The sequence below is a fragment of the Salvelinus alpinus genome, chromosome 23 (genome assembly GCF_045679555.1).
Source record: "Salvelinus alpinus chromosome 23, SLU_Salpinus.1, whole genome shotgun sequence".
Taxonomy (NCBI): domain Eukaryota; kingdom Metazoa; phylum Chordata; class Actinopteri; order Salmoniformes; family Salmonidae; genus Salvelinus; species Salvelinus alpinus.
The window spans coordinates 40,603,563-40,625,401 of NC_092108.1; the positions used below are offsets into that span (position 1 = coordinate 40,603,563).

General features: G+C 46.8%; 1 protein-coding gene across 1 annotated transcript in view; it reads left to right on the forward strand.

The window, feature by feature from the left end:
* LOC139551274 (MAM and LDL-receptor class A domain-containing protein 1) overlaps nucleotides 1–21,839 on the forward strand; it is a 30,811-nt gene that overhangs the window by 6,438 nt on the left and 2,534 nt on the right. Inside the window, 31 exon segments of the mRNA XM_071362744.1 lie at nucleotides 77–217; nucleotides 496–630; nucleotides 961–1,088; nucleotides 1,180–1,348; nucleotides 1,622–1,741; nucleotides 2,229–2,383; nucleotides 3,683–3,773; nucleotides 4,075–4,176; nucleotides 4,396–4,498; nucleotides 4,670–4,820; nucleotides 5,015–5,234; nucleotides 5,554–5,677; nucleotides 6,145–6,274; nucleotides 6,369–6,447; nucleotides 7,547–7,708; nucleotides 7,791–7,916; nucleotides 8,689–8,904; nucleotides 9,162–9,281; nucleotides 9,442–9,603; nucleotides 9,829–9,920; nucleotides 10,190–10,357; nucleotides 10,805–11,141; nucleotides 11,435–11,528; nucleotides 11,731–11,890; nucleotides 12,168–12,273; nucleotides 12,448–12,591; nucleotides 13,021–13,208; nucleotides 13,348–13,513; nucleotides 14,862–15,080; nucleotides 15,416–15,594; nucleotides 20,510–20,747. Of these exon segments, the coding sequence (XP_071218845.1) occupies nucleotides 77–217; nucleotides 496–630; nucleotides 961–1,088; nucleotides 1,180–1,348; nucleotides 1,622–1,741; nucleotides 2,229–2,383; nucleotides 3,683–3,773; nucleotides 4,075–4,176; nucleotides 4,396–4,498; nucleotides 4,670–4,820; nucleotides 5,015–5,234; nucleotides 5,554–5,677; nucleotides 6,145–6,274; nucleotides 6,369–6,447; nucleotides 7,547–7,708; nucleotides 7,791–7,916; nucleotides 8,689–8,904; nucleotides 9,162–9,281; nucleotides 9,442–9,603; nucleotides 9,829–9,920; nucleotides 10,190–10,357; nucleotides 10,805–11,141; nucleotides 11,435–11,528; nucleotides 11,731–11,890; nucleotides 12,168–12,273; nucleotides 12,448–12,591; nucleotides 13,021–13,208; nucleotides 13,348–13,513; nucleotides 14,862–15,080; nucleotides 15,416–15,594; nucleotides 20,510–20,747 (4,725 nt within the window).

Genomic DNA, 21,839 nt, shown 5'->3' on the forward strand with positions numbered 1-21,839 from the left:
CGTAAGTCCATGCGTCCATCCATATGTGTGTGTGCACGTAAGTCCATGCGTCCATCAGTGTGTGTGTGTTCTACAGGGTTCTGTGACTTTGAGATGGACTACTGTGGCTGGCTGAACAGTCCCCCAGCTGCGTCAGGAGTGGACTGGGAATGGTTGTCCGGGTCCAGTGGAGGACGCTTCTCTCCAACAGTGGACCACACCACCAACTCTGGCCAGGGTAGGCTGACGGTGTGACTGAAGGGGTTTGATCCTAGGTCAACTCTGTCTGTGCCACAAGATCGTATTTGACCGCTGAGCTAAAGTCTTAGCTCAACTTTAGGCTTGGGGAGCTAAAACAAGTCTTCAAGCCTGTGTGACCAATTGGGTTTGAGCCCTGGTCGGCCCTGTGCCACAAGACAGTGTTAGCCTGCTGAAGTTTATACCCAGGGCAAAGCGTGGTTTTCATTGTCTAAAGAAAATGGCTTTACTTGTGTTTGTTGTGGCTCTCCTCTCCAGGACACTACATCCTCTTCTCGACACGTGTATTTTCCTCTGGACTGGAGATTACCCAGCTGCAGAGTGAACCTATGGACGCGGTAGAGAATGCATGTATAGAGTTCTGGTACTTCATGGACATGTGGGGACCCATGGGTAAGTAGCCTGAACTGGCTCTGATATGGCTGTCAATGGTGAAGGATATAATGCTAAACAATTAAACGATCTTGCATGCACAGGAGGTTGGTGGCGCCTTAATTGGGCTCGTGGTAATGGCTGGAGTGGAGTCAGTGGAATGGTACATAATACATCCAAAACATGGTTTCCAGGTGTTTGATGCCATTCCATTTGCTCCGTTCCGGCCATTATTCTGAGCCGTCCTCTCCTCAGCAGCCTCCTGTGCGTGTAATACCATGCCACTATAGGGCCTACTGGTGTCATACATACCAAAAAAAAGTGTGCATTTAGTGTTTGCTTCCCCCCCAGATCAGATGGAGCTGACAGTGTATGTGAACGAGACAGGTGTTCTACGTTCGATATGGAGCAGATTTGGTAAACTCAGCCCAATCTGGTATCAGGCCATGGTGGACTACAACGCTACAGGACCACACCAGGTCAGACAACGGTCAACCAATAAGACAGCGGTCAACCAATGTACTAGTGAGCATTCAAGTAGACATTGTTGGACCATGTGTTTTGTTGCAGATCATATTTTCTACCAAGCGCCCTGGCAGCGTAGACGGAGGCATAGCCCTGGATGACATCCACGTTAGGATGAACCTGACCTGTGCAGAGCTGATCCCAACCACTTCAGCCCCCACCACAGTACCCACCACCCCTCCAGCCACCCCTATGGACTGCACCTTTGAACATGGTGAGGCATAGAGAAGAGGCTTACCAGGAAATACATTAACCTGGTCCCAGATCTGTTTGCCATAGGTTTGCCAACCCCTCCTAGTTTAGCCTGAAGTCTCCTGGAATTGCGGAATAATTCCAAGAAGATTTACTTGGTCTGATTGGCATTATGAGTTGCAGGGAGGGTTCAGCTTCATAAAGGAGCACTGTGAAGGAAGCATTAACATAAGCCTGTAACAGAGAAGATAGGAAAACTACATGAGATGAAAATGTTCCTGTCTTTCCCCATCAGGCCTGTGTAACTGTGTCCAGGAGACCGACGATGCCTTCGACTGGGTCCACTCCCAAGGCCTGCAGGTGGACCAGCCATGGAATGGACCGCTGTACGACCACACGGTCGGAAATGACAAAGGTACTGTTCTGGACCTGAAGAGCTAGCTACTGTCATGGAAATTCTACACAGGGACATTCCAAGTCAATTTTAAATTAATCATTGTTTATTATCAGCATGCTGGAGAGGTCACAGTCAAACTTAGATGCGTAATGTACCGGTCTGAAGTGAGCTTCTCCCACGGGGCAGTCCCGTTAGATCCCTTTATATACTGGTTACACGTTACATAGGCATAGTTCATAGGGTTGGTTCCGTCATGCGTCTGGCACCGTCTCCTACATATTCTGGCCGTTCTGCCAGATGGTCCAAAGGAGGGGGTCATGTCGGATTATTTATGACACTAAGACAAGATGAAATTTAGAAGGCAGTCTCTTCACATGCTAAAATGTTACATCACATTACTCATAGGGAGACAAATTAAACATCCCTGCATATGCCACAAGTGTCACTCAAAGTGGCGAAGACTGTCATTTAAAAATGGCTGCTTTGTGTCCTGTGTGTGTGACAGGGTTTTACCTGATGGTGAATATGTCTGGTAGCGTGGACGGTGAGACCGCGGTCGTCTCTGTTCCTCTTACGTTCCAAACCACGGACCTCTGCGTTGGCTTCTGGTATTACATGTTGGGACCATCTGTGTCCAACCTGGACCTCTTAGTGCAGACGGTATGTACAGTAGACAGCTACTACAGTATGGGCTGCTTTCCCAGACACAGACTCAACCGGGTCTTGGACTGAGAAGTACTTTCAATTCAGAATCCAAATTGAGCTTGTTTTTTAGTCCGGGACTAGGCTTAATCTCTGTCCTGGCCGTATATGTTTTACACGGATGTTTTATAAGGAGTTTTACAACTCTGGGCTTTAGTTACATTATAATAAACATACAGAATTCCCCGATGACTGCTATTGCCCAAATCATTGTCAATATATGTATTAGTGGCGAGGGGGTTTAGAGTAACAGATAGTAGCCTTCTACAGTTGGTTGAAATGACGGTTGAACAAGTGCCTTTCATCACCAAGCTTTTATGCTATTGTCCTCTAACTTGCACATAACTACCTTCTCAACTAATAGTTCTGTTTTTTTCCACTCCGCCACATATAAGAGTACTGTAACATTTAGTAGTACATGGAACTATAATCATTCTCTTCATGGTAGAAAACATCAAGAACTGTGGTGTGGACTCGCCAAGGCAGCCAGGATTCAGAGTGGATGAATGCACAGGTTCAACTCAGCATAGTAGACACACAGGAGGTATGCACACACGCACACACGCACAGTGGTAATGAGGGCCCAGAACAGGGCAGCACGGCTGGCCCTTGGATGTACACGGAGAGCTAATATTAATAATATGCATGTCATTCTCTCCTGGTTCAAAGTGGAGGAAGAGATAGACTTCATCACTACTTGTATATGTGAGAGGTTTACCTGATGGTACACACACGTGCACATTGACATGTTGAGTGCACCGAGCTGTCTGTTTGAACTACTGGCGCGCAGCTCGGACACCCATGCATACCCCACAAGACATGCCACAAGAGGTCTCTTCACAGTCCCCAAGTCCAGAATAGACTATGGGAGGCACACAGTACTACATAGAGCCATGACTACATGGAACTCTATTCCACATCAAGTAACTGATGCAAGCAGTGAATTATATTTTAAAAAACAGATACAAATATACCTTATTGAACAGCGGGGACTGAGAAACACAAACATAGGCACAGACACATGCATACACACACGATAACATACACACACGTGCACATGGATTTTGTACTGTAGATATGTGGTAGTGGTGGAGTAGGGGCCTGAGGGGGCACAATGTGTTGTGAAATCTGTGAATGTATTGTAATGTTTTGAAAATTGTATAAACTGCCTTCATTTTGCTGGACCCCAGGAAGAGTAGCTGCTGCCTTGGCTAATGGGGATCTATAATACATGCACATGTATCATCTGTGGTCTAGGTTCAGTTCTCTGGAAGCAGGAATACCTCTGGCAGTGGGTTTATAGCCATCGATGATGTCACAGTCAAGGAAGGAGCCTGCAAAGATCAACGTAAGAGATGCGTTCATAATGGCTCTATAAACACACTGCCCTGTGAAGCATTTTTTAACACTGAAAGTGTGATTGTTGTTATTATATTGCCACTAATGCACCTAGGTTATACTATGTCGATCATATCACTTACTAGAGTTCCATTTCATTCTGTGGGGTTATACCATATCAAACACATCATGTAGGCAATATATTTCCTCACTGATTTGAGACTATGAAGATATTCTAAATCGGGAGAGTATGGGGAAGCAGCAGGGTAATAAGTGTTTGCTTCATACAGATCCGTGTGGATTTGAGGTAGACTCCTGGTGTGACTTTGAGGTAGACATGAGTCACAAGGGGCGCTGGGACCGTTTGAGAGGCAGGAAGGACCGACTGGACCACACCTACAGAACTGAGAACGGTGAGTGTTATTATGGCCCAGTATCATTGTGTTTGGGAAGGGTGGTAACCAGGATGTCCCATCTGGCCGTCTTCAGGAAGCAGGTCAAACAGTAGTCATGCATGGCATTGTTTGGCTGCGAATTTAGCTGGTGCAAAAGCGGGATTTGAGCACCCGTTAAAGCGCTGCGTAAATCCAATCTATTATAATGACAATTATTGATTGTCTTGTGTCCTGTAGGTTTCTATCTGACTGTGTTGAAACGGAACTCTGAGGAGATGGAGGTGGCCCAGCTGCTTTCTTCAGAGCTAAGCTCTACCACAGGGATGTGTGTTCGTTTCTGGTGAGCTCAGTCCCTCGCTGTTACCTCACTCTCCTCCCAACTCACCTCTCCTCACCTTTCTTTTCCCCTCTCACCCCTAGCCTCGTTTCTCACCTCACTCTCCTACTAAAAACCTCACCCCATAATCTCCTCATTTTACCTCTGCCCTGATCTCTCACTCCTCGCCTCTAGGTACTGGCTGCCTGCTGGCTCCACTGACCGTCTGTCAGTGCATGTCCTGAGGAGCGGGGAGCAGGGCCTGGCTCTGTGGCAGCGTTCTGGAGCTTCCTCTACAGGCTGGGAGGTGGCAGAACTCACTGTGTCCGCCCCTAACACCTTTAAGGTTAGCTCAGCTAGCTAGCTACCGCAACACTGTACGCATTCTAATTGGCTGTGGTACCAGCCATTCCTATGACCAGGTATCCTCATTGGAAAGTGGAATGGCGAGTGACTGATGGATATCTTTCCACTTTCTTCTGACTTCACACGCCTACAAACCTCCCATCCCCTCACCCCACACACCACACACACTCCCAGGTGGTTTTGAGAGCAGAGCACGCGCCGGGCTCTGATTCGACGGTGCAGATTGATGACGTGTCTATGAGGGAAGGAGCCTGTACTCCCACGGGCAGCTGTGACTTTGAGTCTGGCCAGTGTACCTGGGTTAACGAGGCCCGGACAGATGGACACGACTGGGTACAGGCAGACGGACGCTTCCATGGCCCAGACACTGACCACACCAGTCAGACACCAGAGGGTGAGGGCTTGGACCACAGACACCGCAGGCAGTTACAAACAGAAACACGTCGATCGATCCAGGTCAACTAGTTGAAAATCATGCTAGAATAGGATTCCCTTCCAATTAAACCTGTGAAAGAGAAGATGCTCTCAGTCAACTTACCTAGTAAAATAACACGGAGATTGTACACACATCGTTTTACTAGCTTAATGTGGTGCAGCCAGACATCAAAGCCCATTTTCCTGTGCATCAGATACTCAAGCTGAAATGATAGTTGCTGCCTTATGATGATGACTGATGTATACATGACCTATATTGTGATCTGTTCTCCTATCAGGGAGGTTTTTGCTGAGCCCGGCCCTGCCCCAGAACCAGAGCAGTCGGGCCGTGGTGGTCTCCGAGTGGATCCAGTCTCAGAATGAAGCCACCTGCCTTACCATCTGGTACCACATGAATGGCAGGTCAGAGCCTAGACTTACAGGGACTTGGCTTTTCTTAGAGGGGAAGTTTGTGTGGGAAGTTTGTGTGGTGTCTGGTACATTAAAACCACATATGACAAGTTACATACATTCAAAAACAAGACATACACACCCCAACCTCTGGTTGGAGTAATTTACGTTTCAGTAATTTAGCAGACACTTATCCAGAAGCAGTTTAGGGTAAAGTGCCTTGCTCGAGGGCACATCAACAGATTTCTTTTTACATCTAGTCGGCTCGGGGATTCGAACCAGCGACTTTTTGGTTACTGGCCCAACGCTCTTAACCACTAGGCTACCTGCCACCGTATGGAACGGTACTATTGTAATGAACTGTATATGAACTACTACTATTGGGATAGGAGGCTCTATATTGGTAAAGTGTGGTAGGAGTCAACATTTCTCTAATAGAATAATTATCGCCCCCCCTTTATGTGTTCCTTATTGTGCAGTGAGTCTGGGGCCCTGCGTGTGTTTGAGCGCTCTGGGCCAACAAAACAAGAGTTACTGTTTGAGACCCAGTCTGGGGGATCCAACTGGACCCGTTTTTCTGGCTCTGTGGAGAAGTCCGGCCCATTCCAGGTACAGTGACTGAGTGACTGGTTTAACGATTTGTAAGCCGCTCACACACTGGTCCTGCTCAGCTGAGTGTACTTTCTAACCCCTGTCTGTCTAGGTGCTGATAGACGCAGAATCTGGAGACCGTGGATTTATTGCTGTTGATGACATCATTGTAACGCCAGGGCTTTGTCCAGGTACAGTACAAACAATGTGGAAGGCTTTATAGCTATAGTTTTAGACTGTTTATGGGAAAATCAAAACAGCAAAGCTAACTGTCCCTGTCCTCTGTCGGCCCTTGTCCCCTACACCTGTTTCGGTCCCCTCATACCCTATTCCATGTCCTTCCATCCCATGTTTGAGGACGTCATCCCCACAGTGACTGTACGTACAGTGGGGAGAACAAGTATTTGATACACTGCCGATTTTGCAGGTTTTCCTTCTTACAAAGCATGTAGAGGTCTGTAATTTTTATCATAGGTACACTTCAACTGTGAGAGACGGAATCTAAAACAAAAATCCAGAAAATCACATTGTATGATTTTTAAGTAATTAATTTGCATTTTATTGCGTACTGGCTGCCTGCCATCCAGGACCTTTACACCAGGTGGTGTCAGAGGAAGGCCCTAAAAATTGTCAAAGACCCCAGCCACCCCAGTCATAGACTGTTCTCTCTACTACCGCATGGCAAGCGGTACCGGAGTGCCAAGTCTAGGACAAAAAGGCTTCTCAACAGTTTTTACCCCCAAGCCATAAGACTCCTGAACAGGTAACCAAATGGTTACCCGGACTATTTGCGTTGTGTGCCCCCCCCCCCCCCCCCCCCCAACCCCTCTTTTACGCTGCTGCTACTCTCTGTTTATCTTATATGCATAGTCACTTTAACCATACATTCATGTACATACTACCTAAATTGGCCCAACCAGTGCTCCCGCACATTGGCTAACCGAGCTATCTGCATTGTGTCCCACCACCCGCCAACCCCTCTTTTTACGCTTCTGCTACTCTCTGTTCATCGTATATGCATAGTCACTTTAACGATACCTACATGTACATACTACCTCAATAAGCCTGACTAACAGGTGTCTGTATATAGCCTTGCTACTCTTTTTTTCAAATGTCTTTTTACTGTTGTTTTATTTCTTTACTTACCTACACACGCACACACACACACCTTTTTTTCTCCGCACCATTGGTTAGAGCCTGTAAGTAAGCATTTCACTGTAAGGTCTACACCTGTTGTATTCGGCGCACGTGACAAATAAACTTTGATTTGATGTTCACCTGTCCTGACAGACAATGGGACTAGCGGCGACTTTGTGGGGTGCTCCTTTGAGAACGATACCTGTGATTGGGCGGATGTCAGTGTGGGCCAGTTTACATGGCAGCGGGGCAGGAATGGCACTACCACGGAAAACACTGGCCCGTCACTAGACCACACCCTGGGCACTGAGCTGGGTAAGACACACACACATTTAAGACACACACCACCCTTGTAGTTCTACTTTAACTCCACTCTGTTTGTCCTGTATTCCTCCAGGCTGGTACATGGCGGTGGAGTCTAGCCGTGGGGATGTGAACAGCTTTGCAGCTCTGCAGAGTCCCACCATGAAGCAGGCCAGTGCTGTGTGCTTGCTAGAGTTCTACTACCATATGTATGGAACAGGTAAGATGCTCCAACACATCTGCACTCATATGTAATAAGTGCTGTATGTTTGTGCGTGCTTGCATGTACGGGTAACTGCCCAAATAAAGGAAACACCAACGTAAAGTGTTTTAATAGTGCGATGGGCCACCACGAGCCACCAGAACAGCTTCCATACATTGGTATAGATTCTACAAGTGTCTGGAACTCTATACACATTTCATCATTTGGTGTTTTGTTGTTGGTGGTGGAAAACGGTATCTCAGGCGACGCTCCAGAATCTCCCTTAAGGGTTCAACTGGGTTGAGATCTGGTGACTGAGACGACCATGGCGTATGATTGACATCGTTTTCATGCTCATAATGGCCTGCCCAGCATGATGGGCTGTTAATTGCTTAATTAACTCAGGAGCTACACCTGTGTGGAAGCACCTTCTTTCAATATACTCTTTACCTGTATGTGCACGTTTTGCATTTATGCGTGTTTATTAGGGCCGGGATGATACCAGTATCGTGATACTCGTTAGTATCAAGGCAAGGAAACAAAACACAAAGCGGATTTAACTTCTTTAGGAAAACAGACCTAATGTTGGAAACAAACATCATTATGTTGTCATCCAGAGTCACATTAATTTATTTTCCAAGCTATAGCACACAATATTTTACATACAGCAGGTTTTAAAACGAACCAAAGAGTTTGGCCTGCTTATGTTTCAATTTTTGGACCGTCGTAGTGTTTATGGGTGTGTGTATTGTGTGTTGTGTATTGTGTGTGTGTGCTTGCGTTGATGTAGGTGTAGGGGAACTCAGTGTGCTTCTTCAGGAGGGTTCCAGGACCACTCCTCTGTGGTGGCGGTCGGAGGACCAGGGGAACGCGTGGCGTCGGGGGGAGGTGATGGTGGGTCGTACCCCCCATGTGTTCACCCTGTTCTTCCAGGCGACCAGGACCTTCAGTCAGCTAGGGGACATCGCCATCGACGACATCCTCTTCCTCAACTGTAGTCTGCCTGGTGAGCAGCAAACACGCAAAGTGACTGTGGACATGGGTTGTGGTACTTGTGTTGTAGCGGAAGGGAAACAATTACGGTATAAAATACAATGGCAATATCCTAAGTGGTCAATTGTATTTAGGGGAATATAGCGTAGCGTAGTACTGCCTGTCTATTACAGGAGCTACAGTATATAGATTGAATCTCACTTTGCTCCAGTGCTGATTTAAAGCAGGTTGAGTGAGTCTTTGCTGAACTCTGTTTTCTCTCCCCCTCAGAGCCCCAGGACTCCTGTCCAGCGGGTGTGTTCACCTGCTCTAACCGTGTGTGTGTGGAGCAGAGCCGAGTGTGTGACTACACCGACGACTGTGGGGATGGGACTGACGAGGCCGACTGTGGTGAGTGACAAGGACAGTTTGGTACCCAGGAAAACCTTGGTTCATACTTTTAACAAGGACCTGGAGTTTTTCCTGGCCAGGTCACATAATAATAACAAAGAGCTCTAATCGGGTTGGTTGTATCCTGAGTGTTCCCTTTCCTCTGTCCGTGTGTATCCAGAGAAGCAGGGTTACGCAGGGCACTGCAGCTTTGAGAAGGGCCTGTGCTCCTGGGAGGAGAGTGAGGTGGACACCCCCGGGGCTGACTGGACCTTCCAGAAGGGAGAGAGCGCCTGGCCTCAACACGGGCCGCCGAGGGACCACACCAAAAACAATGGAGCAGGTAGGTCCGCTCCGTGCACTTCGAGACCGATTATAGTGTGTGGATCAGGGGGTTCAAGAATTGCCCTATGGCCATCCCCATGGTCTTTCATCACAGACTTATAGAGTAGCAACGCTCCTGAGAGATTTACTTCAGGGTGCTGAGATTACCGTCCCCCCACTACTGTCGGTGGTGTCGATACAGGCCGGTTCTTTGTGATAGAACGAGGTTGTCTTTATGTTTCAGGGCACTATGTGATTCCTGGGAGCCACCTGACTGAGAAGGGCCAGATATCAGAGCTGCTTTCCAGCACGCTGCTACCCAGCTCCAACTGCACCGTGAGTCTTTCTACATTCACAACCACTCTGTCAATCGCTATCTATATGGTTCACAATGAACACGAATGTTACACCAACACATAGAGATGGCTAGAGGGCGCACTTGCCACAAAAGCCTGTTTTAGCCCTGCCTGTGCTGTCACAGAAGCGATCAGGGCAAGGATAGGAAGTGTGCCCTCCATCTCTATGCACCAACAGCAGTGCCGTAGCCTCCTCAAGCTAGTCTGTAGTTCTCTCAGTGAGACGCTGCTCTCTGTCTCTCCCTACAGGTGAGGTTCTACTACTACAGTCAGGATGAGGAGACGGCCAGTCTGACTATGAGGCTGAGGACAGACCAGGATGGGGCTGATGACACTGTGCTATGGACCAGAGACTCATCACAGGACTACAGCTGGCACAGGGCAGAGGTCATACTGTTCGTACCGGTCAACAGCAAGGTCAGAGAGGACAACACACATACACACACACACAGACATTTGTGACATGGAGATTATTTAGCGTGTATTGCATAACAGATTGGATGGCTCATTGGGGTCAAATTAAAATTGAATTTTATTTGTCACATGCGCCGAATACAACAGGTGTAGAACTTACCGTGGAATGCTTACTTACAAGCTCTTAACCAACAATGCAGTTAATATATAAATATTAGTGTTTTTGGGCACAGGGTCTATGGTGGTCTGCTTGAAACATGTAGGTATTACAGACTGGGTCAGGGAGAGGTTGAAAATGTCAGTGAAGACACTTGCCAGTTGGTCCGCGCATGCTCTGAGTACACGTCCTGGTGGCCCCGTGGCCTTGTGAATGTTGACCTGTTAAAAGGTCTTGCTCATATCCGCTCACTTGGTGTGTGTGTGTGTGTTCGTATGCTTGTGTGTCCGCAGATTGTATTCCAGTATAAGAGAGGAGATAACCATATTGGTCTGGTTGCAGTTGACGACGTTTCCTTCTTCAAGGAGTGTGTCCACGACCCTAACAACAGCCAGCTGCCAGTCAACCCACCTTCCTCTGTCCCTCCAACTAATCCAGCCACACCCACTTCCTCAGACCCTCCCACAACTGAAACCACACCCACGTCCTCAGTCCCTCCCACCACCAGTCCCTGTACGTTTGAAAGTGACCAGTGTCTGTGGAGTGACACCAGTGAGGGCGTCAACAGATGGCAGAGACAGGAAGCCGGAAACCATACAGTACCAGAGACGGACCACACGACTGGCACAGGTAACTACAATGGACCACACACACTGACCAAACACATGACCACAACCACCTACCAATGACAACGCAACAGCACATGTAAAACCATCTAGCATAAAGGTGTGTTCTGTTATTTTCATTTCACCAGTGACAACTCGATCGGTACTATTAACACAATCAGCCAAGAAAATAACAGATGGTTACATTCCTCAACACAGTTTAAAAAGCAAGTGCAGCAGCAGCACTTTTGACAGGAAATTAAAGTTCCAGTTTGCATGTTTAAGCCCTTTTCCTTCTCGCTCCTACTTTGTGTATAGGCTACTACATGGCAGTCAATTTCAGCCAGTCCCAAATCGAGGCTCGTCTCCAGAGTCCCGCCCTCCCATCCTTGTCCCCCTACTGCCAGATACTGTGAGTGACAGACAGGACAGCCAGTAGGCTGATGCCACGAGCCCGCCTTCGATGTCTACCTGTGGATTTTGACCTCAGTTTTATTCAACAATATTTTATATTATAGCCTCACGGACCATGTATTAGCATCTCTCTCTGCCCCTACCCCCCCCCCCCCCCCCCTCTCTCTTTCTCTCTATCCACCCTTCTCTCTCACACTCAGGTTTCACTTCCAGATGCGTGGTAAAAGTGTAGGGTCTCTGAGTGTTCTTCTGCAGGAGGCTGAGGGCAAAGAGGTAGCACTATGGTCACGCACACTCACCACCGCCCCCCAGTGGAGACCAGAGCACCTGCCCCTAGGTCAACACCTGCAGCCCTACAAGGTGTGTGTTCCCATATACCCTTTACTAGCTTTGTTGATATGACTCCATTTGGCCGTACATTGAACTGACATGGTACTTCAGTGGAGTCATAAAACCACATGTTTAGGTCCAGGGGTCATTTTTAACTGACCATGTTACTAGACCAGGAAAAACTCTGGCCACTACTAGACTCTACTAGGGCCGAGAATATTCTGTTCTCAGGTCAGGCGATCAGGAGAAACCTCTGGACCCACAGCGTGCTAGTTGACTGTACTGATGTAATTGTCTGTCCTCTCAGGTAGTGTTCAGAAGCTTGGCCGGGGAGAGCCTCTCAGATGTCTCCCGTGCTGTTGCCCTGGACGATATCTCCTTCCTCAACTGTGACACATCCTACCAGCCACCAGGTAGGCCAGGACTAGATCAGTTTAGCCTTTTAGATCATAAGGAATAAGACTAGGTAGACAGGGGGGGGACCTGATCCTAGACCTGATCCTTGATCAGCGCTCTGAGAAGCTTTATGAATACGGGCTGAGGCCACATCATGTCACTGGGTAACTATTTTACTTTTCTCTCCCTAGCCCTGTCTGCCTATGACTGTTCCTTTGAGAGGGACCTGTGTGGCTGGATGCGGGGGGCAGAGGAGGAACAGGACTGGCAGGTGAAGTCTGGTCCTACAGACACCCCAAACACTGGGCCTGCTGGGGACCACACCACCACCACTGGTCAGTCCCACATTTGCATCACATCACCACTCAATGTACTCATTTGATGATGATGTACATTAAAACACACCCTGTTTTTATTTTTTATTGTATTGCAACAAAAAAGGGTTAGTGTAGTGACCCATTTTCAAAGTACCAGCAACTGGGCGTTGCGTGGAAGACATTTTCAGCATCAGTGTTTGATGCTAGCGATATAGTAGTCTATGGTTCTTCTCTCACTGTTTCTGGTACTTTAAAGGGGTCGTGTAACCAATGTAAATGATCATGATTACATCAAATCTGGACAATATAATGTAACAGGATGGAACTGTTGCCGTTTTTTAATGCTGGCGTAGTCAGCAGGGTGTGTTCAATTGCTTCAACAGTTCCAACCTGTTGCATAATTCAATGGTTTCCTCAGTGTTAATCAGTGTGTTGTTTTATTCCTAGGGTATTACCTGTACATCGAGAGCTCTGCTCCCAGCACCGTTGGTAGTGTTGCTCAGCTGAAGTCCCAGTTGCTGCCCCCTGCAGGGCCCCAGGGGTACTGCCTCTCATTCTGGTACCACATGTTTGGGCCCACAGTAGGATCACTCAGAATGGTGCTACACACCACACAGTCCCGGCTAGGAACACTGGTAAGAACAGACCCTGGATCAGAGATTAGGAGTAACATCTAAGTCTCCCCCTGTCTTTAGCTATGACCTATAGGTAACATCTGACCCTAGATCAGTGATTAGAGCCATCATCTACCTGCTCTCCTGTCTTTATCTATAGGTGTGGTACAGGGGTCGCACTCAGGGGGATGAGTGGCAGCTGGCCCAGAGTCATGTGACCTTACACGAAGTCCACTTGGTGGTATTGGAGGCCTCGGTGGGCGGGGAGGCGGGGGACATCGCCATCGATGACATCACCTTCACCGCGGGACCCTGCGCCCCATCAGGTACCCTTCATCATAACTTCATTCTGTACACTTAGTATAACTCTTCTTAATGGTGTACTCTGATACAAGTCCTAGCATGCATTTGTTCGTTTTTATGTATGTCTGTATATGTTAATATACCTGTATATGTCCGTATATCATTAAGTATATGTTGATATACCTTATGTTGATACACTACATGACCAAAAGTATGTGGACACCTGCTCGTCTAACATCTCATTCCAAAATCATGGGCATTAGTATGGAGTTGGTCCCCCTTTGCTGATATAACACCCTCCACTCTTCTGGGAAGGCTTTCCACTAGATGTTGGAACATTGCTGCGGGGACTTGCTTCCATTCAGCCACAAGAGCATCAGTGAGGTCGGGCACTGATGTTGGGAGATTAGGCCTGGCTCGCAGTCGGCGTTCCAATTCATCCCAAAGGTGTTCAATGGGGTTAAGGTCAGGACTCTGTGCAGGCCAGTCAAGTTCTTCCACACCGATCTCAACAAACCATTTCTGTATGGACTTTGCTTTGTGCACGGGGGCATTGGCATGCTTAAACAGGAATGGCCCTTCCCCAAACTGTTGCCACAAAGTTGGAAGCACAGAATCTAGAGTGTCATGGTATTCTGTAGTGTTAAGATTTCCCTTCACTGGTACTAAGGGGCCAAGCCCGAACTATGAAAAACTTCCCCAGACCATTATTCCTCCTCCACCAAACTTTACAGTTGGCACTATGCATTCGGGCATGTAGCATTCTCCTGGCATCCCAAACCCAGATTAATCCGTCGGACTGCCAGATGGTGAAGCGTGATTCATCAGTCCAATGGCGGTGAGCTTTATACCACTAGCCGATGCTTGGCATTGGCATGGTGATCTTAGACTTGTGTGCCGCTGCTCGTCCATGGAAACACATTTCATGAAGCGCCCAACGAACAGTTCTTGTGCTGACGTTGCTTCCAGAGGCAGTTTGGAATTCAGTATGGAGTGTTGCAACCGAGGACAGAAGATAGTTACGCACTTCAGCACTCGCCGGTCCCGTTCTGTGACCTTGTGTGGCCTACCACTTTGCGTCTGAGCCGTTGTTGCTCCTAGACGTTTCCACTTCACAATAACAGCACTTACAGTTGACCGGGGCAGCTCTAGCAGGGCAGCAATTTGACCAACTGACTTGTTGGAAAGGTGGCATCAATGACGCTGCCATATTGAAAGTCATTGAGCTCTTCAGTAACACCATTCTACTGACAATGTTTGTCTATGGAGACTGCATGGCTGTGTGTGGCTGAAATAGCTAAATCCACTAATTTGACGTCCACATATCTTTGTATATTTTTTGTATATTTAAAAATATTTTTTACCTTCCAGACCTGTGTGACTTTGAGGAGAGCAGTTGTAACTGGCTTCAGCAGGCTGATGATGACGGTGACTGGGTTAGGGGGTCCGGGTCCACCCCTAACCCTAACACCGGTCCGGACTACGACCACACCACCAACACCGCCACTGGACACTACTTCTACCTGCCCTCATCGGGGGTTGACCAGCCTGGACAGACAGCCAGGATGGCCTCCCCACTGTTCCCTGCAGGTGAAAGGGATATTCTGCGTCCTGTTTCTCTACCCTTCTGCTCTATGTGCACTTGTTCACTTCCCTTCATGGAATTAAAAGGAAAGGACTGGTGGAAGATTGGTATGAACCCATGCCAACCCCAATGCTATTCATTGCGTGGGGAAGAGTGGACAAGTGCACACTTTGAGAGAATCGGAACGCAATCATAGACTAGCAACCATCTCCTAGAGATGAGAGGTTCGGTCTTAAATGATAGCCTATTATTTCACTTGCATATAGTGTACTACTTTTGAGCAGATCCTAAAAAAACTGAATAAGAATATTTGTTACGTGTCTGTCTGTTTGTGGCGCAGGTAAAGGGGTGTGTCTTCAGCTGTGGTACCACATGTCCGGGAGGGGCATGGGGACGCTGAATGTGTACCAGTGGAGTGAACAAGGGGGCCAAGTAATGCTGCTGTCCCACTCAGGGGACCAGGGGGCTCTGTGGAGGTTTGCCCAGGCAACGCTGCAGCTGGACAGGGACGATTACAGGGTGAGCCCCTGTCTTGACACTGTGGGATGCCGTCCTAGACCAAACACACTGATGATTGCTATGTGTCGAAACACAATGGTTTCAGTTTCTATTCCCATCCTTCTCCAGCCTAACACTTACTGTAAATAATCCTGTTTAAGGTGGAATCCTTCTACTTGTTCTACACTTGTCTTATGTGGCAGGGCTTGCAGACCATAACGGATTACAAAGGTAAACCCAGCCATGAGCTGCCCAGCAACGCAGAATTCCCAAACGAGCTGAATAACTTTTATGCTCGCTTCGAGGAATATAACATTGTACCTCGCGCGAAAGCCCATGCTTTTCCGGATGACTATATGATACCGCTCTCCGTGGCCAATGTGAGCAAAATGTTTAAACAGGTTAACAATCAAGGCTGCCGGGCCAGATGGAATAACAGGGCGCGTTCTCAAAGCATGTGCAGGTATCTTCACAGACATTTTCAATCTCTCCTTGTCCCAGTCTGTAATTCCAACATGTTTCAAACTGACCACCATTGTCCCTGTTCCCAAGAGCTCCAAGGTAATCAGCCTAAATGTAATTATGAAGTACTCTGAAAGGCTGGTCATGACACACATCAACACCATCATCCCAGACACCCTGTACCCACTCCAATTCACATACCTCCCCAACAGATCCACAGATGACGAAATCTAAATTGCATTTCACACTGCCCTCTCCCACTTGTACAAAAGGGGAAATAACTATGTGAGAATGCTGTTCATAGACTACAGCTCAGTGTTCAACACAATAGTCCCCTCCAAGCTCATCACCAAGTTAGGGACCCTGGGACTCAACCCCTCAACCTGCAACTGAATCTTGGACTTCCTGACGGGTCAGTCCCAGGTGGTGAGGGTAGGCAACAACACCTCCGCCATGCTGACCCTCAACACGGGGGCCCTTCAGGGGTGTGCTTAGTCCTCTCCTATATTCCCTGTTCACCCATGACTGCGTGGCCGCGCACGACACCAACACCAAAATCAAGTTTTCTGATGACACGATGGTGGTAGGTCTGATCACCGACGGTGATGAGTCAGCCTACAGGGAGGAGGTCAGAGACTTAGCAGTGTGGTGCCAGAACAACAACCTCTCCCACAACGTAATCGTGGACTAAAGGAGAAAGAGGGGAGAGCAGGCCCCCATCCACATCGACAGGACTATTGTTGAGTGGTTCGAGAGCTTTAAGTTCCTTGGTGTCCACATCACTAAGGACTTGATCCGCACACACCCGCACAGTTGTGAAGAGGGCACGGCAGTGCATCTTCTCCCCCAGAAGCATGAAAATATTTGGCATGGGCCCTCAGATCCTCAAAGTTCTACAGCTACACCATCGAGAGCATCTTGACTGGCTGCATCAGCGCTTGGTATGGTAATTTCGCCACCCTTGACCGCAAAGCACTACAAAGGGTGTTGCGGACAGCCCAGTACATTACTGGGGCTGAGCTCCCTGCCATCCAGGACCGCTATATCAGGTGGTGTCAGAGGAAGGCCCATCCGGCAAACAGTACCAGAGCATCGGCTCTCAGACCAACAGTCTCCGAGACAACTTCTACCCCAAAGCCATAAGACTGCTAAATAGTCAATAGCCAATTAATGGTACCCAAACTATCTGCACTGACTCTATCTTGCACTGACCCTACACACACTCACTAGACTATATATATATATATGTGACCGACCGCCTCGATTCAGTCTTATGTAGCAAAATTTGAAATTGTGTTTTTTACATTGCACTAAAGTAGAGAATCAGCGCTACAAAATGGTATATTATACATTGCAGTTGAGGAACAATGGGAAAGTAATTATGCTTTGACAGTTGATAAACTTGTAACCCCACTTTTGAGCAAATGCCCTTGAATGTTTTGGTACACCTACTGGAGAGCTCATCTTTGTCTACACCTATTCAGCATCTTAAGTTTTAGTCCCACCCACCTCTAAGGATTCACATGTGAGGCCATGTGCTAAACAGAGTGAGTAAGGTAGTGTAGTAAACAACCAAAGATTTCAAAACTAAAAGTGGTGAAAGTAGTAGCCTACAATAAGGAAAAACTTCAGGTGAAAAATACACCTCATCTAGTCCTTGGCCTATATCCTAATCTGACTTTGTAAGTGTCCAGATAAAAATATTGTATAAATATTTTAGAATAATTAGGTGATGCTTACCCAGACACGTGTTAAATTGATAGGTCATGTGAAAGAAATTCTTTAACCACGCACCAGCCACATCTAGGTAATTGGATGGATCACTATTGTCTAGACATGTTCACATGTTCATGAACTACAATAGATTGCCATAATGACCTCTAGACACACCTGGCTAACTTGATGGGTCATCTAACCATCTGGCGATGTGGAGTCTTTTGTTTAGACTTGTAGCTAGCTAGCGAAACAATGAACCATAATCCCAACCCAGTATTTAGGAGTATGGCTAGACAGTACAATGTCCTTCTCTCAGCACATACCAAAGCTGCAGGCTAAAGTTAAATCTAGACTTGGTTTCCTCTATTGTAATCGCTCCTCTTTCATCCCAGCTGCCAAACTAACCCTGATTCAGATGACCATCCTACCCATGCTAGATTACGGCGACATAATGTATAGATCAGCAGGTAAGGGTGCTCTCGAGCGGCTTGATGTTCTTTACCATTCGGCCATCAGATTTGCCACCAATTCTCCTTATAGGACACATCACTGCCCTCTATACTCCTCTGTAAACTGGTCATCTCTGTATACCTGTCGTAAGACTCACTAGCTGATGCTTATTTATAAAACCCTCTTAGGCCTCACTCCCCCATATCTGAGATATCTACTGCAGCCCTCATCCTCCACATATAACACCCGTTCTGCCAGTCACATTCTGTTAAAGGCCCCTAAAGTACACACATCCCTGGGTCACTCGTCTTTTCAGTTCGTTGCAGCTAGTGACTGGAGCGAGCTTCAACAAACACTCAAACTGAACAGTTTTATCTCTTCATTCAAAGACTCAATCATGGATACTCTTACTGACAGTTGTGGCTGCTTTGCGTGATGTATTGTTTTCGCTACCTTCTTGCCCTTTGTGCTGTTGTCTGTGCCCAATAATGTTTGTACAATGTTGTGTTGCTACCATGCTGTGTTGTTTTAGGTCTCTCTTTATGTCGTGATGTGTGTTTTGTCCTATATTTATATGTTGTTTTATTTTTAATCTCAGCCCCTATCCCCGCAGGAGGTCTTTGCCTTTTGGTAGGCCGTCATTGTAAATAAGAATTTGTTCTTAACTGACTTGCCTAGTTAAATAAAGGTTAAATAAATTAAAAAAAATAAAAGCCCATAGCTACAGTACAAACGGATTGTCATAGCTAGCCACCAGGCTTGAATCTGCAGGTAGCTAAAGCTAACAAACTATGTGCAATGTTATCTAGCTAGCTAGCTAACATTAGGCTATAACCAGCAATGCAAATGGATTTCTGAGATACAAATAATATTACTACACAGTTCGTACACGTAACGTTCGCTAGCGAGCCAGCAAGCTAACTTGCAATGAAAACGACTTTCTGACAAAATTTGAAATGTATAATATCTGAAAATGTAGCTAGACTCTCTTGCCCGTATACAGAACATGGATGAACGCTTCACGGCAGTGTGTCTTTTCCATTTGGCTTTTAGCTAGCTACAGCTTGTTTGGCCTATTGTGTCAAATCCCTCCGGTTCACACTCTTCTGTGTGCAGAAAGTAGCAACACTTTTGCAGTTCTGCATTGCTAACGTTAAATCTTTCAAAAGGGCAGTGGTAGCAAGGATTATCTACACTTACTGAGCATCACAGGTTACAGACAGAGGTGTGCTACAGGGCAGACCAATCCGAACTCGCCTCTTGGCATGTCCAGCCCATACATTATCTCAGCCAATCATGGCTAGCGGGAAGGTTCCTGACTTTCTGTGGCTAAACCAACTAGGCTCCTAATTTTACAAAATTATTTGTATTTACGGATGGCATACAAGTTTGTTATTAAGACAAATGAAAGTTCACATGTTCCAGAAGGCATTTCTGCTCCCCAAAAATTGATTTAAAAAAAATATTACGTAAATAAACGTTTACACTAATCGTTTGCTGCTGCTACTCTGTTCTTTATTTAACTTGTATTATTATCTATCCGGATGTCTAGTCACTTTACCCTGCCTTCATGTACATATCTACCTAAAGTATCCCGTACCTCTGCACATTGACCTGGTACTGGTACTCCCTGTATATAGCTCCACATTGACCTGGTACTGGTACTCCCTGTATATAGCTCCACATTGACCTGGTACTTCTACTCCCTGTATATAGCTCCACATTGACCTGGTACTTCTACTCCCTGTATATAGCTCCACATTGACCTGGTACTGGTACTCCCTGTATATAGCTCCACATTGACCTGGTACTTCTACTCCCTGTATATAGCTCCACATTGACCTGGTACTGGTACTCCCTGTATATAGCTCCACATTGACCTGGTACTGGTACTCCCTGTATATAGCTCCACATTGACCTGGTACTTCTACTCCCTGTATATAGCTCCACATTGATCTGGTACGGGTACTTCCTACATATAGCTCCATTCTTGTGTATTTTATTTTATTCCTCTCGTGTTAGTTACTATTTAATTTTTTATAATAATTAATAAAACTGCATCTTTGAGAAAGGTTCGTAAGCAAGCATTTCACTGTGAAGTCTACACCAGGTGTATTCGGCGCGTGTGATAAATACAATTTGATTTGATTTAACCATCAAGCTCTTGAATAGGTGAATCATGTGAGTTATTTCAGGGCTACAACAAAATTGTGAAACATCTGGGGGTCCACAAGGAGTCGTTTGAAGATCGCTGTACATGATGGTGATTTTGTTTCTGGTGGTTCTCATAGCTGTCACTCTGTTTCAGATCATTGTGGAGGGGGTGAAGGGGAGCAGTGATGAGGGAGACATGGCTTTTGATGACATCCAGGTGACCAGCAGCCTCTGTCCTCCCCCTGGACACTGTGACTTCCAGACCAACCTGTGTGGCTAGGCCAACGTGGCCATGGAAGGGGTGGATGAGGGGGACTGGCTGAGGGGCAGAGGGGCCTCACCAAACCCCAACACTGGGCCCAGTGTGGACCACACCACCAACTCCTCCCTAGGTGAGCATGTGTTATGTTCAGTAGGGCACAACGTAGCTAAATGTTTTCAAACAGAGAATTCAAATGAGTGTTCTTAATGTTAAAGTTCTGGTATGATTGTCTCTGTTTTCCAAACATTTTGAAAGTTTTTGTGTTACGTGTACCTGTCCTGTGGGGGAAAACACAGGGGAACGTGGCTGACGTGCAAACGGCTATTTAATTTGACAATTTGTTAAAATTCGGTTAGGGCACGTGTCAAACACAAGGCCCGCGGGCCGAATTCGGCCCATGACACATTTCTATCCGGCCCACACAATGATTTGGGTTGTCAATTCATTTTGGCCCGCTTCCATACAGCCCGCGATGCATTGCACTACAAGTCACAGCCAATGTGCTGCACGCCAAATGGCAGTGCACTGCCACACACACACACCCCTCCTCCCAGACCTACACATGAGCCAGCCAGTGCGCTGTGTCATATCATCACTAATGGCACTGACCGAATCTTCTACCGGACTGAAAATGTAAACTTGTTGTAGGCAAAATGGTCATGCCAAGTTTGGGTTCCAACGGGCCCTTTTTTATAGCCTACAACTACAAGACATAATGGGGTGGTTTCCTGGATACAGAAATAAGCCTAATCCTGGACTAAAAAGCAAGATCAATGGAAAATCTCCAATGAAAGTACTTTTTAGTCCAGGACTAGGGTTAACCTGTGTCCGGGAAACCGGCCCTTTGAGTGCACCATACAGCAGAGTAGGCTGGTGGGAGAAGCTTTAGGAGGACAGGCTTATTATAATGGCTGGAATGGAATGAATGGAACAGTATCAAACATATGGAAACCACAATCTGCCTCCAGTATAAAGGAAGTCGGCGTTAGTTTCGCAAGCCAATGCTAACTAGCTTTTAACGCAATGACTGGAAGTCTACATAGACATCCAGCCATTACGCTAATTCTAATTAGCAACCTCTTTCAAACTGTACGCGGATACATAAAAATGGTATCCACGAGTTCATCTGACTCTTGGGAAGTAGATAAAGGGAACATGCCAAAATCCCAAACTATCCTTTTAAGGTTAAGGTAAGTGTCCGTTATATATTTTGGCAAGTCTG